Raw genomic sequence first — 16,501 nt, forward strand, 5'->3', positions numbered from 1 at the left:
GAGTATTTTATAGTTTTCTGAGTACAGATCCTTTGCCTCTTTGGTTAAATTTATGCCTAGGTATCTTATGGTTTGGGGTGCAATTATAAATGGGATTAACTCCTTAATTTCTCTTTCTTCTGTCTTGTTGTTGGTGTATAGGAATGCCACTGATTTCTGTGCATTGATTTTATATCCTGCCACTTTACCGAATTCCTGTATGAGTTCTAGCAGTTTTGGGGTGGAGTCTTTGGGGTTTTCCACATAAAGTATCATATCATCTGCAAAGTGTGAGTTTTTGACTTCTTCTTTGCCGATTCGGATGCCTTTGATTTCTTTTTGTTGTCTGATTGATGTGGCTAGGACTTCTAATACTATGTTGAATAGCAGTGGTGATAGTGGACATCCCTGCCGTGTTCCTGACCTTAGGGGGAAAGCTCTCAGTTTTTCCCCATTGAGAATGATATTCACTGTAGGTGTTTCATAGATGGCTTTTATGATATTGAGGTATGTACCCTCTATCCCTATACTCTGACGAGTTTTGATCAAGAAAGGATGCTGTACTTTGTCAAATGCTTTTTCTGCATCTATTGAGAGGATCATATGATTCTTGTTCTTTCTTTTGTTAATGTATTGTATCATGTTGATTGCTTTGCAGATGTTGAACCAACCTGGCAGCCCAGGGATAAATCCCACTTGGTCGTGGTGAATAATCCTTTTAATGTACTGTTGGATCCTATTGGCTAGTATTTTAGTGAGAATTTTTGCATCCATGTTCATCAAGGATATTGGTCTGTAATTCTCCTTTTTGATGGGGTCTTTGTCTGGTTTTGAGATCAAGGTAATGCTGGCCTCATAAAACAAGTTTGGAAGTTTTCCTTCCATTTCTATTTTTTGGAATAGTTTCAGAAGAATAGGTATTAATTCTTCTTTAAATGTTTGGTAGAATTCCTCTGGGAAGCCCTCTGGCCCTGGGCTTTTGTTTGTTGGGAGATTTTCGATGACTGCTTCAATTTCCTTAGTGGTTATAGGTCTGTTTAGGTTTTCTATTTCTTCCTGGTTCAGTTTTGGTAGTTGATACATCTCTAGGACTGCACCCATTTCTTCCAGGTTATCTAATTTGCTGGCATAGAGTTGCTCATAATATGTTCTTATAATTGTTTGTATTTCTTTGGTGTTGGTTGTGATCTCTCCTCTTTCATTCATGATTTTGTTGATTTGGGTCATTTCTCTTTTCTTTTTGATAAGTCTGGCCAGGGGTTTATCAATCTTTTTAATTCTTTCAAAGAACCAGCTCCTAGTTTCGTTGATCTGTTCTACTGTTCTTTTAGTTTCTATTTCATTGATTTCTGCTCTGATCTTTATTATTTCTCTTCTCCTGCTGGGTTTAGGCTTTATTTGCTGTTCTTTCTCCAGCTCCTTTAGGTGTAGGGTTAGGTTGTGTACTTGAGAACTCTCTTGTTTCTTGAGAAAGGCTTGTATTGCTATATACTTTCCTCTTAGGACTGCCTTTGCTGTATCCCAAAGATTTTGAACAGTTGTGTTTTCATTTTCATTTTTCTCCATGAATTTTTTTAATTCTTCTTTAATTTCCTGGTTGACCCATTCATTCTTCAGTAGGATGCTCTTTAGCCTCCATGTATTTGAGTTCTTTCCAACTTTCCTCTTGTGATTGAGTTCTAGTTTCAAAGCACTGTGGTCTGAAAATAGGCAGGGAATGATCCCAATCTTTTGGTACCTGTTGAGACCTGATTTGTGACCTAGGATGTGATCTATTCTGGAGAATGTTCCAAGAAGAATGTGTATTCTGTTGCTTTGGGATGAAATGTTCTGAATATATCTGTGAAGTCCATTTGGTCCAGTGTGTCATTTAAAGTCTTTATTTCCTTGTTGATCTTTTGCCTAGATGATCTGTCCATTGCAGTGAGGGGGGTGTTAAAGTCCCCCACTATTATTGTATTGTTGTCGATGTGTTTCTTTGCTTTTGTTATTAATTGCCTTATATAATTGGCTGCTCCCATGTTAGGGGCATAGATATTTACAATTGTTAGATCTTCTTGTTGGATAGACCCTTTAAGTAGGATATAGTGTCCTTCCTCATCTCTTATTCCAGTCTTTGGTTTAAAATCTAATTTGTCTGATATAAGGATTGCCACCCCAGCTTTCTTTTGGTGTCCATTACCATGGTAAATGGTTTTTCACCCCCTCACTTTCAATCTGGGGGTGTCTTTGGGTCTAAAATGAGCCTCTTGCAGACAGCATATCAATGGGTCTTTTTTTTTATCCAATCTGATAGCCTGTGTCTTTTGATTGGGGCATTTAGCCCATTTACATTCAGGGTAACTATTGAAAGATGTGAATTTAGTGCCATTGTATTGCCTGTAAGGTGACCGTTACTGTATATTGTGACTGTACTGTATATTTCTGGTCTATGTTACTTTTAGGCTCTTTCTTTGCTTAGAGGACCCCTTTCAATATTTCTTGTAGGGCTGGTTTTGTGTTTGCAAATTCCTTTAGTTTTTGTTTGTCCTGGAAGCTTTTTATCTCTCCTTCAATTTTCAATGACAGCCTAGCTGGATATAGTATTCTTGGCTGCCTATTTTTCTCATTTAGTGCTCTGAATATATCCTGCCAGTCCTTTCTGGCCTGCCAGGTCTCTGTGGATAGGTCTGTTGCCAATCTAATGTTTCTACCATTGTAGGTTATATATCTCTTCTCCCAAGCTGCTTTCAGGATCTTCTCTTTGTCTCTGAGACTCGTAGTTTTACTATTAGATGTTGGGATGTTGACCTATTTTTATTGATTTTGAGAGGGGTTCTCTGTGCTTCCTGGATTTTGATGCCTGTTTCCTTCCCCAAATTAGGGAAGTTCTCTGCTATAATTTGCTCCAATATACCTTCTGCCCCTCTCTCCCTTTCTTCTTCTTCTGGGATCCCAATTATTCTAATGTTGTTTCGTCTTATGGTATCACTTATCTCTCGAATTCTGCCCTCGTGATCCAGTAGTTGTTTATCTCTCTTTTTCTCAGCTCCTTTATTTTCCATCATTTGGTCTTCTATATCACAAATTCTCTCTTCTGCCTCATTTATCCTAGCAGTTAGCACCCCCATATTTGATTGCACCTCATTAATAGCCTTTTTGATTTCTACTTGGTTAGATTTTAGTTCTTTTATTTCCCCAGAAAGGGTTTCTCTAATAACTTCCATGCTTTTTTCAAGCCCAGCTAGTATCTTTAAAATCATCATTCTGAACTCTAGTTCTGACATCGTACTAATGTCCGTATTGAGTAGGTCCCTGGCAGTCGGTACTGCCTCTTTTTTGTTGTTGTTGAGGTGACTTTTTCTGTCTTGTCATTTTGTCCAGAGGAGAATAGATGAATGAGAGAACAAAATGCTAACAGGGTAACTACGTCCCCAGAAAATATACTCTAAACAAATCAGAAAAGACCAGAAACCGGGGGAAAAGAAAGGGAAAGAAAGAAAAAAGAAAAAGAAAAAGATAAAGATAAAAACAAACAAGAACACAACAAAACAAAAAACAGAATATGATCAAATATGATCAGCCTGGTGCATAGATCAGTGCCACACACTAGATTTTGGGTGTATTTTGGTCTGTTAGAAAAAAATGCCTCCCAAAATTTTAAAGAAAGAAAAACTTATATATGTACTAAAATAAGGGTTAATACGATGAAGGGATGGAATATGACTGTAAAGATGAAAATTATAAAAATTTTATAAAAGGAATTGATAAGATAAGAAGTTGGTTGAAAAAAGAAAGAAGAGGATTTAAAAAAAAGAAAAGTAAAGGGAGAGAATGTGATCAGGCAGGAGACTAGAACAAAGCCATACACTAGAGATTTAAGGTATATTTTGATCTGTTAGAAGAAACTATCTCAAAATTTTAAAGAGAGAACAACTTATATATATATGCCAAAAATAAGGGTAATTACTATGAAGGGATAGAATATGACTCTAAAAATGAAAAATAAAAATGTTTTTTAAAAAAGGGATTGATAAGATGTTGGTTGAAAAAGGGAAAAAGAAAAATTTTTTTTTTTAAAAATTAACTTTGAAAGACTAAAGAATCATGGTAAAAAAGCCATGAATTCTATGTGCAGTATTCCCCTAGCACTGGAGATCGGCCATTGTCATTGATCCGTAAACTTGGTCTTGGCTGGCTGTTCTTGCTGATCTTCCATGGGAGGGGCCTATTGCCGTGGTTCCCAAATGTCTTCGCGGAGGCGGAATTGCCCCGCCCTTGCTGGTCTGGGCTAAGTAATCTGCTTGGGTTTGCTCTCAGGAGCTTTTGTTCCCTGCGAGCTCTCCATACAGCTTTGGAGGCCGAGAGTGAAATGGCAGCCTCCCAATCTCTGCCCCAGAGAAGCTGAGAACTCGGGGCCCCGCTCCTCAGTGAGCCCCCAGAGAAACGCAGTCAGTCACTCCCGTCTCCCCGGTATCCAGCCGCACTCCGTGCTCACCTGGCCTGTGACCATGTGTTTCTATCTCTGGCACCTGACCCGTGTGGAGTCTCCAAACCCAGCAGATCCCTGCGGTGTGCTCCCGCGCCGCTCCTCCCAGGGGAGGAAGGGGAGTCGCCCCAGATCTGCCGCTTGTTGGGTCCTTGCTGGAGGAGCAGTGGCCCGACTGTGCCGCAGATCACGGTTTTTGGCAACCCCGAGCTGAGAGCCCGCTCCTCAGCTCCATCTCTGCAGCCGGCTTCCCTGCTACGATACCTGGGAGCTCTGCCACACTCAGGCACCCCCGGTCTTTCTGTGACCCCGAGGGTCCTGAGACCACACTGTCCCACTAGGGTTCCAGCCCCCACTTAGCAACTGGAGCGACGTCCCTCAGCAGAGCCGACTTCTAAAAGTTCCGATTTTGTGCTCCGCGGCTCTATCACTTGCCAGAAGCGGCCGATGGAGGCCCCTCCCCCGCCGTCTATCCTCCCGAATATCGCCTCGGATTCACTTCTCCGCACGTCCTACCTTCCAGAAAGTGGTCGCTTTTCTGATGAGAGAGTTGTTGCTATTCTTTTCTTCGATGTCCTGTTGAGTTCGTAGGTGTTCACAATGGTTTGATCCCTATCCAGCTGAATTCCTGGGACCAGACAAAATCCAGGTCTCCTACTCCTCCGCCATCTTGCTCCACTCCCCCCCTTTATGTATAGTTTTTAAAAACCTGGTGTGCACATCTACTGATTATTTTCAAAACTTTTTTTTTTCCACAGACAAAATTGTCAGAAAGAGAAAACCAGTATGTCCTAAGAAAGATACAAATCAACAATGCTGAGAACACAATGAAAAGCTTTCTGTCTGACATGGAAGAATTAGCTGAAAAGGTATGTATTCAGTTTCTGGGACTGCCTTCAGAGAAAGGATTTAGCTATGGTGAGCCTGGCTAGTCACAAACGATTGAGGCTTAACACAGTGCAGGAAAAATGCAGTCACCCATGTGCCTTAAAATAAATCAAGGGAAGATCTGTGGAGAAAGTTAATATACTTGGTCTCTACAGTCTCTTCCCGTTTTGATTGCTTTCCTTGGAAAACTATGTTTATGGAGAACTTTCATGGTATCTGCTGCTGGTTAATATGGTTGATATAGGTTTCAGTTAGGATAGTTGGTCAGCTGTTTGCCATAACATTTTATGACTAAGAGCTGTAGAGAGCCCAGAAATAAACTTTATTACATAGAATATAAAATTTAAATGTTTGCTAAAGATTGCCTTAAATAATAAAAAGAAAGAACCATGCTGAGAAAACAATTTTGTAGGTTGACAGGAAAAAAAAATATATCACTTTCAAATTTCACTTTATACCATATACTAAAAGAAATGCTAGACAGATTAAGATTTGAGTTTAAATCTCAAATCCATAAGAAAGCAGAACTAAATAATTGTTAAGCCTTGAAAGGAAATAACAGTACTCTTAAATATAGCATGAAGAATTATAATAAAAAGAGGTAATAGATTTTACAAGATAAAATTTCAAATACCCAGTAAAACAACTAAATAAATGAAAAAGTCGACTAGACTAAGAAAAATATTGAGGAAAATATGGCTTGTAAAAGCTCTCACAAATTAACAAGAAAAACGTTAAAACAGGAGCAGAGTCAGCATGAAAGACTATTAAATACACTCCCCAGGAGCCTAACGGAAAAATATCCATCATCTGTACTAATAAAGAAAAATATAACTAAGTTACAAGGTGCCATATTTTACATATTAAAATGTTTGACACATTTTTCCCCCTGCTTATGTTCTACCAGTACTGACCAGAGTACTCTGGAATTTCTACTTTCAGACGCTGGTGTTTGACATTATAAACTATTGAAGTTCTTTTCCAAAACAGTTCTTATTTTTTTACAAAAATAAAGGTTAAAATAACTCTGATAATCTCTTTTGACCTTGTACCTCTTAAACTTTTAAGAGATTATGCTTCTAAAAACATGAATTATTCTAATTGGATCTTTGGAAGATTCAACTACTTTGAAATGTGTATGAAAATTGTGTCCTCCGTTCCCATGTGGTGGTGCATATTAATCCAACCACAAGCATATGTAGAAAGCAGTGAGATCTCTTAAGTTTCAAAGGAAATACCAGGAAAGAAATCTGTGAAAAACTCATTGTTTATTCATTTCAGTATCATGGTTGGAATTTGCCCAAAATGTCTCAATTCTTGAGAAAATATTTTCCCCAAGATTAGTTCTTCTCACTGCTCAGACACAGAGTTACTGATCCTTTTGTTGTACAATTTTTCCATTTCCAGTGTAACTTAAATGCAGACTTTCATAGGGAGAAAATAGCCTGAGCTTAAAAGTGACATCACAATAGAAAAGGCTCCTGGGGACCAAGAACAGACCACCAAAACAGGAGGTTGATGATAAAGCTCTTGAAACTTTCAGCTGTTTCCACTGACTCTTATTGAAAATAAAGTCCTTCTAACTATGACAGCAGTCCAGATGATGTAAGAACCTGCTAAAACATTTTGAAACAAATGCCCAGAGCTTGTCTTAATGACTTCTCAAGCATCCTTCAATCCTTTAGTCTAGAAAAGTCCGTGATTGATTCTTAGAAAGATTTAAGAAAAGGGTTGCCTTCGAAAGTCTTCTACCACATAAGTAACTAATATTTGCCTTTAAATGGAGTGAAGGATTTCACTGCAGGTTCCCACAGTGATTTTTTTTTTTTTAATCACAGTAATGTTGCCTCTTGAACTTGAAAATACCTGCTTGCAAATTGTCACACAAATCTCATGAGACCCAAATCTCACAGTTCACATTAACCTAAAGTAACCAGTTTTTGTCCCAACCTTTATAACCAAGTCTCCTAGCCTCTTTTTGGAAAATTCTACAGCCCTTTTCTACCCTCTTACTTCTGGGAACCCCCAAAGGATGTCCATGCATTTGTATTCACAAATAGCCACTGCTCAAAATGACCTCACTTCCAGCACTGCTGATCATGACTGTAAGAAAAAGCCAAAGACTATGTCAAGATTCCACTGTCCCACAATCCCAAGCCACCATGCTCAAAGTCAGAGTGGTACTAGGCTACAAACAAAAGTGGAGGTGGTGGCCCTCTCTCGATCTCAGGGCTGCCTCTTGCCAACTGGACCTTGAAGTTGCAGTGCAGAGCCCCAAGTCACAGAGCCCAGTCTCCAAGGGCTGGTTCAGGAGGTGCTGCACCATCCCCTCCACTTCTCCATCTCCTCCATTTCCTCTGTCTCCACCCTACTCCTTCAGCCACAACGAAAGCTCCCTGTTTATCAGTGGATCAAAGAGATGTTTAGGACTAGAAGAAAAGTAGGTCACCTGTATACATCAAAATCACCTGAGCCTCATCTCTGATCCTGACAAAAAGGTAGAGTAAAAAATAAGAATATGTTTCAATTCTGAAAGCATGACTTACTACCTGGTATAAGTGATTGTGCTAGCTGCTAGGGATGCTGAAATGAACATGATAATATAGCATAAACCCTGCTCTCAAGCAGTTCACAGTCTAGCAGGGAAAACAGATACATAAAACAAAATAATTATAACATAGCATTCAATAAGAGAGGCATGGTACAGGCTAAAGAGAGAAGTCTAAGGAAGAAATAATGAACTTGTTCACTAGGGGTACATGAGGGAACACTTCTCAGAGAAGTTGAGTATTGACCCACGTATTCAAAAATGACTAGGAGTTTATCAAGTACTTCCAAGCAAGAGAAAATACCACAAGAGCAAAGAGATATTCATAGTGTGTTCTTAGAACTAGAAAACCTTTGACCATGGCCTAGTAAAGATTAGCTGCAAGGCAAGGAGCAGGGGATACTGCTGAAGAAGTTCTCAGAGGCCAGATCATGAGGAACCTTGACCACCACACTCAGGAACATGTGGACTTCCTCCTGTGGACTCTGGAGAACATTGAAGTATTTACATAGAACAATGAACTGATCAGATTTGAAATTTTGAAAACATTCCTCTGCAGTAGGGATGATGGATTGGCAAGTGAAGACTCTGAAGGTACGGACACCAGTAGTCTGGAAAATTGCCTCAGTAGTCTAGACAAGCGTGGTTGATTGCTACCTTGCCTTCATATGAGAAGAATTTGCAGTGATCAGGTATCAATCAAGACTGTGGTTGTATGGAACAGGAAGAGAGGCCAGAATGGCAGGCAGAATAAGAACAATTGGGTGACCAACTGGACATGAGGATTAACAAGGAGGATAGCTCTGGCTTGGAGAAATGCCTATTCTAAGATTACAGAACGGGGGTGCCTGGCTGGCTTAGTCAGTAGAGCATGCAATTCTTGATCTCAGGGTGGTGAGTTCAAGCACTACATTGGGGGTAGAGATTACATTTAAATAAATAAATAAATAAATAAATATCAAAAAATAAAGTTACAGAATGGATTACTCTGGATATTTCTCTGTAGACGCCCAGAGGGTAGTTAGAGAAAGATTTGAGTCAGTAGCTCAGAGGAGAGATCCAGTCTGGAAAAGCTTTTAGAAGCCATCCATGTTCAGGAGGTAGGGAAACCCACAGTATGTATCCCTATACACATTCTGAAAATGGCACACCAGTATTCCAGTACTGTTCTTATTTATGCTTGTCTCCCAGAGTGATTCCTAAAAGTTTCCCCTTTCACTTTCAAAAGTGTCACAGCTTAAGCAATAATGTATAAGATCACCCTAGACACTGATTATCATCCTCACTTAGTCTGGTTGATTTTTTTTTTTAATCAGTAATCTAGATAAACTACCCTTCATGCCCTGTATTACCGAAAAGTTCTTGCCACTTTTTATGTCACATATGTACAAGGCGAATTTGCTGTTGAGGGGAGTAAACGATTCATCTATTTGTAATGTAGACCATCAACTGGTTTATAACTGTGAGTTAATTTTTTAATTTCGGCTCTTCTTAAAGCAAGGTGCCCGGTTTTACCAGAGGCCTATACTGTTATTTTTCTTCCATAAGCAAAGTTACAGAAAAAAATAAATAAAATAAAACTTTCCAATAAGGTATCACATCTATTAGAGCCAGTAAGTTTGCAATTTAAAGTGATAGGCTGTCGTCTTTACCCCTGATTCTTTTGTCAAACGTAACGTGTATATCTAAGCGCCCTCTGGTGTTTGTCAGAAAGAAGTCTTCTTTCTAGTCCAGCCTCGCCTTGCCTTTCATTGCTTCAATTCCAAGTTTCCTTAAAAGAACTAAGTTAAACGACTACGGTAATTACAATAGGCCTTTTTCTTTGAAGGATTAAGCCAAAGTAAAAATAATAATAATAATAATAATAAGTGCTGTGCTTTGCAAATATAATTTAAACTGGATCAAAAATCAACTTGTTGAAAATTTCTAGATGCTTTAAATGTTTGTGTCCATAATTTTTAAAAGCAGGGAGGGGTGATGTCAGAATAAGAGTCATCTTATTTTCTGCATCATATATTTTTAAATGGGCACAGATTTCGTGTCTCTGGAAAGCATGAGAACAAGGCAAGAGGAAGACAGGCATTGGAGGAAGGAACACCCATGACTCAGAATGCAGGTGTCCGTTCAGAGAGCCCACTGTTTCGGGAAGCGTCTGATGGTCGCATTACTGCTGCACAGGGAGCTTTATATGGAAGAGATTTGGGACTTGCTTGATAAAAAAAAAAACCTCTGGGGCACGTGTTTGCTATGATACCATTTTTGCATTGTCTTCCTTGACTAAGGGCCACTTCTGTGGGTTATGCCTGGAAAGCATAAGAGCTTTTCCAGGTAGAACCATGGCATAATCATCTGGCTGGAACACTGGAGGAGAGGAGAGACTTTTGACACAGCCACTCCCCTGTCCTGGTGAAACTGTGCAGTGGGTCTGCGAGCACGCTGGGGGGCAGACCACCCTGCAGTCCACTCAGATGGGGCAGCACTTTGTTAGAGAACCGAACCAGAAAAGCACCAGATGAGGCGAACGGGCATCTACCAAGTGTCAGACAGAAGAACTCCTTCTCCGCTTACATATAGCCCATGAGCCAATCTTTCTAGTGCTATAAGGAAGTACACGGTACACATCCCCACCGCCGCACCTACAGGCCAGTGTCCTGGCCTTGAACCATTTCTTAGATGAGCTTCTGTCCTTACACACGCAGAAATATGCAGAAATATGTGGAAGCTCAGAAACAGAAGCTCCCCTGTGGAGAGAAGGGAGTCTGCTTCTCAGAGAAGAGTCTCATTCACTCCGAGCCAAATCTGCTTGAGTAGTTATTTGTACCCAAGTGCCATCAGTGTTGATGGGAATTTGGAATGCAGCACTGAAAACAGCATTGAGCCCAGTCAGCATAATCCTTTAAATCTCTGGTAATTCAGTGTCAGCGCTGGTTGGACCACCCAGGAGCCACTGGACGCAAGGAGCATTTCAAGGTCTGCCTACTTTCTCAACAATTTCCCCTGTGAAACTCTAAGCTCTTCCATCAGCACAATGTCAGAGTGGTCAGCAGACACGGGTAATTTCCTAGTCTGGAACCGTGAGATACAGTAACAATTCGAAGAGTAAATTCCATATGAAAGGCAGTTGGTTTGGACTGAATTGTGACTGATGGCATAGGAACACAGCTGATTTTATAGCATTCTGTGACACCAGCCTTCATGCATGATTTCTGGGACCATTTTATATGTTATAGAACTTTCACATGCCAAGGAAATTCATGTTTATGGAGCATAGAAGGCCCACCCACCACTACATGCACAGATAGAACATTCCCTTCTCGTAAATTTAAGCTGCTGTTTATATGGATTATTTATAGGAAAGTCAAGTCTCAAGAAGGGGCAAGCTGGCCCAGAAGGAAAGCATGGATACCATTAACCACGCAACTCAGCTTGTGGAGCAAGCTCATGAGATGAGGGATAAAATTCAAGGTAAATATATTCTCTTCTCATGCAGCTTAATGTCAATGAATCATTCATGTTGTTAACAACAACAAAAATATGGCTACTGTTAGTGTTCATTATGTGCCAGGAACTGTTGTTATAGTGTTATATATAAGGTAATATATATGCATTTATGATATTTTATATATATTACGTATAAGGTCTTCCAGTTTGTCCATCTAGGATTTCTGAGCATTCACCCCTACTTACTATCCGTTGGTTGTCAAGAATAAATGTATAGAATCATTCCCTTTCCAGGCATTTCAAGGCAGGGAATACCCTTCCAGCAGAAGAAATGGAATGCTATGGTGTCTCTAAAATGCAAAAGTTGAGTAGGAGTCATGTTTTTCTGGACTATTTGCAGCAAAAACACTGCCTTTAGAGTGGCAGGAATCTGTCCACTAGTCCAAATTGTCCTAAGCTCTCTCTATGATGCCATTTCCCAAAGATCAGGCAGGCAACATGCTCTGGTCCCCAAGCCAGAAGAAAAGCCTGGAGGGGGCGTGTGAGATTTCTTTGCCCTAAAGCATTGTGGCAGATTTTTACCTTCCCTCTTAGAGGAGTACTTATTTGTGCTCTAACTTCTGATAAGTGTTGGCTGTATTTTGAAGACTACCTTAATAGCCCCCTGAAAGCCAGCCTCCCATTTACCAACAGAAAACAGGCACTTTCACTTGTTCTAAAATAAAGAGAATTTCCTTGGCTTACAGTCTGCCAAGATACAATATTTGTGTGTTTCCATAGCTTTAATCCTATATATGAAGAGCTGGGTGACAACACCAAGTGCATCTCAGGACACAATGGCAGCAAAGGATCCCACAGTGGGAAAGTCGCATCTTTATCCTGAGGTATAGGGAACATATTCCAGGCAGAGGGATGAATGCAGCCAAGATGAGACATTTGCTATATTTCCTTTGGTGGCTATAATACACAATAAAAATAAATGGCATGGACTTCAAACACCCCCCCCCAACCCCGTTCTCACTGTTTCATGCTTTTGCATCTATCAATAAAATATTTTTTTTCATTTTAGAGTTACTATTTTTTTTTTCAAGAAGTAAGATCGAACCTAGATGAGCTGACCTCATCTAATGAAGAAATAAATGCCCCTCTAGGCAGCAAATAAAGCCAGCATCCTAGTAAGCCATTCAGAGAAAATAATTCACCTTTGCTGTTATAAATTTTTTATTCTAACGTGTTTCATTTGGAAGGAATCTAAGCCCTCTATTTGACCCTTTAAGCATAGGAAAAGGTGAAAGACATACAAAAAAACTGTAAATGGGAAACAATAATTTCCATCAGTTTACCTTTTAAAAATAATGTATGAATAGTCTCCAAAGACTAAGGCAAAAATGTTATTGTCTACATTTCCTTTTTCTAATCTACACCAGACATGGCTAAAATAAAACAGGCCAGAATTGAAAATGTAATATTTGGATCAAAATGCCAGAGAAGTCAGCGCTGCAAGGGATAGATCTAAGGGGGGTGCGGGGAATCTACGTTTTGCTTATTTCCGGAGTTAAGATTATGGATTTCACTTGAAAAGTGAATGTTTAATCCCTTCATAGTTTTGTTTCTAGCATATCTTGGTTTCCCTATAACTTTCTCAGTAATATTTACAGTGTTAAAAACCTCTTACCCCATTTATCTCCTTTCCTTCAGAATTCAGGGATGCTACACAGGACCAAGAGTGTGTCATTCCTTTTTCCCAACCATCTGTAAAATAACTCCTGGTGACCTTCAAGCCATTATCCATATAAAATACAAGCCTTTATCTGGTATGATTTATGTGACACCAGTGTTTGTTTACCCATCTTATCTGGCCAACCGCATAGATCATAGTAAACCACAGACACACAATTTCATTTATGCCAGGAAGATAAAATGCTCCTTCCCAGAGCTGTCAGAGGACAAGGTGGCAATTACATAACTTTCATCTGATCATATTTAGTAGGAAGAGAAAGTCAGAGAACAACTCAGCTCTGCTGGTATGTAGACAACGCATCTAATCCCTCTGAGCATCAGCAGTCCCTTTGGTTCTAAAATTCTCCAGAAGTGGGGTGAAAATGACCCAGAATCAAAATGGCCCAATCTTGACAGTCATACTGCAGAAGGCAGATAGCAATTGCAAAGTATGTGTGTGTGTGTGTATACACAAAATATATAAATATATATATATATGTATTAATGAACAAAAACTCACATCACAATATAACAAACCTCTATTTTTATATCTGGTCTGTAGAATAATCTGAAAGATCCACTTGAACAACTATTAATATACTTTCATTTTGGTTTAGAGTTTTGGTCAGCTCCTTGGCTAAAATATAATTAATATCTAATACATCCTACATATGACAGGAGATACCTCAGAGGATTTTCTCCACGTTATGTATTTTATATAAAAGGTTGATCAAAGACCCCAGATTTGCGGGCCTTCAATGTTAATGTTCAGGACTTGCTATGGAAACCAGACACAGCTGAAGTTAGGACAGGCTTTGTGTTAATCCCATTCCCATTCTGAAGACACCAAATGGGAAACAGAGTTGTTTCCTCAAGTTTTACTTCTCCTTGGATCATATGGTGAATTCCAGTGCTGACACCACTATTTGCAGCATGAACATCAGTACACTGTCTTTGAATGAAACCCTCTTTCCATTTTAGGATCAGCCCTGCCCTTTGCCCTCACTCTCCATGTTTTTAGTGGCATCACTGAAATGCCCTGACACCTCACCCTGCTTTCTTCTCTCACTGTGTCCTTCCTTTCAGAGATCAACAACAAGATGCTCTATTATGGAGAGGAGCAGGAACTTACCTCTGAGGAAATCTCTGAGAAGCTGGTGTTGGCCCAGAAGATGCTTGAGGAGATCAGACGCCGTCAACCATTTCTCACACAAAGGGAGCTGGTGGATGAAGAAGCAGACGAAGCCCATGAACGTAGGTGTTTTCAACTCCTAAGGCGCAGCACATGTCGGCTTCCTTTGTGGGTCCAAGAGAGGATACTGAGCCACAGGGGAACATTTGGTCAAAGCAAGCAATCCCCAATATTTGCAGATTTTTTTTAAAGAGTTTATTTATTTATTTGAGAGAGAGAGCGCACTCACGTGCAAGCACGCATGAGTTGGGGGGGAGGGGCAGAGGGAGAAGGAGAAGCAGACTCCCGAATGAGCAAGAAGCCCAACACAGGGCTCGATCCCAGGGCCCGGGGATCATGACCTGAGCCGAACGCAGACACTTAACTGACTGGGCCACCCAGGTGCCCCTAGTTGCAGCTATTTAGAACTTAATACGTGGCCTCAGGGACTCGGTCAGGACAACTTACCTATACGATCAAGATTTTTAGATCCAGGCCCAACCTCGAGCTTTTGAAAAACAGCTGAGATTCCACATAGAATCTATAGACCTTAACCACTGAGGAGAAGAAATAGGGACTTACAGTTGGTGAAAATGTATAAAACAGGAGAAGAAAAACTAAGGGGAACCACTTTTCAGAACTACAATAAAAGAAATCTTACCAAGAAGGCAGTAAAGCTACAAGCCCAGCAACATTCGTGTTCTGAGGTCTGGGAATGACTTCTAATGAACTTTTAACCTCCAGTGCAAATTGAACATTTCCTTTAATGATGAATGTAGGCAAGAAACCACAGTAGTATTAGCGAACCTATGACTTGGTCACTCTATCAGTTATCAATGACTAACAACTCCAAACGTATTCATTTTTTTTTTTTTAAGATTTTATTTATTTGACAGAGAGAGACACAGCGAGAGAGGGAACACAAGCAGGGGGAGCGGGAGAGGGAGAAGCAGATTCCCCGCGGAGCAAGGAGCCCGATGCGGGGCTCGATCCCAGGACCCTGGGATTCTGACCTGAGCCGAAGGCAGACGCTTAACGACTGAGCCACCCAGGCGCCCCAAATGTTTTCATTTAAAATAACCATGTATTTGCTCATGATTTCATTGGCAATTTGGGCTCAACTCAACCTGGACAGCTCATCTCTGCTCCATGTAGCAGGAGCTGGCTCCTTCAGATGTCTGGGGCCTTGGCGAGGATTGCTGGGCCTCTCCCCCTTGTGGGGTGTGACCCTCAAGGAGTCTCGCCCAGGCTCATTCACATGGCAGCAGCCTTCCAGGAAAGCAAGAATGGAACTCAGCTGTGTCATATCTATCCTACTGACCCAGACCGGCCCAGATTAACGGTGTGAGGAAATAAACTCTACTCCTGATGGGAAGAGCTGCAAAGAATTTGTGTCCATTTTAATCTACACAGTCAACAAGAGAAGCCACGGATTTGGGTATTGGATTTTAGCTGCACTCTGATCTCACAACATTCAGTTCATCAGTAATTCAAAATTATGTAGTTATTAGTCCCACCTCTAGATCTTGTTATTTCAGACTTAATAAAAAAGCACATGTATTGTTATATCACCAATTTGTTTTTTAATATTTTGGTCTTCTTTTTAAGTCTATGTATTTTATTTTACGCATTTTAAAGTACATGATAAGAAGGGGCCTGAAGGCTTCACTAGATTGCAAAGCGTCTCATGGCACAAAAAGGGTTAAGAACACCTGCTCTGCATTATTTCCCTACGATCATTACTATCAACTTCTAAAAATTATTGTGACTATTCTAGAAGAGGAACATTCTTCACCTAAAGGCATGTTACCATAACAAATGTATAAAGTCTTAGAAACAGTAAGAACTCAAAAAGAATCTCAGGCCCCATATCTGGTCAGGATGAAGCCAGGGCTTAGGAAGGCTGGAGCTCTGATGTCACAGACAAATGCTTTCACACTTCTTGCCTATTTTAGAATGTAATGAGTCTTCCCTGGGGAAATGAAACCAATCACATCTCCCACTTAGCCACCTTCCACCTTGTCAATGCATGTTTAACCACTTTCTTTACTCAGTCATGGACGTGTATCTTCTGCTCACAGTGATGAAAGAAAATACAAAACCTTGAAAAGTCAGTCCGATAGTCCCTGAAGAAAAAGAGAATTAAGGCACGTAATCAATGCATGTTACTTTGATCAGAGAATTAAGACATATGCAGAATTTAAGAATATATCCTTGTCATTGAATCTTCATACCACCCAAAATAATGGTTTAGGTTTGATCTGAAGAAGCTACCTAAAAGCAATTG

The 16,501-nt window shown here is 40.2% G+C and overlaps 1 protein-coding gene across 2 annotated transcripts in view; it reads left to right on the forward strand.

The window, feature by feature from the left end:
- Nucleotides 1-16,501, forward strand: part of LAMA4 (laminin subunit alpha 4) — a 152,969-nt gene that overhangs the window by 75,330 nt on the left and 61,138 nt on the right. For both annotated transcript variants that reach the window (XM_044917710.1, XM_044917709.1), the window contains exons 8-10: nt 5,206-5,316; nt 11,237-11,348; nt 14,130-14,297. In XM_044917710.1, coding sequence (XP_044773645.1) covers nt 5,206-5,316; nt 11,237-11,348; nt 14,130-14,297 — 391 coding nt within the window. The remainder of the gene's footprint in view (nt 1-5,205; nt 5,317-11,236; nt 11,349-14,129; nt 14,298-16,501) is intronic.

The sequence above is a fragment of the Neomonachus schauinslandi genome, chromosome 8 (assembly GCF_002201575.2).
Source record: "Neomonachus schauinslandi chromosome 8, ASM220157v2, whole genome shotgun sequence".
NCBI lineage: Eukaryota > Metazoa > Chordata > Mammalia > Carnivora > Phocidae > Neomonachus > Neomonachus schauinslandi.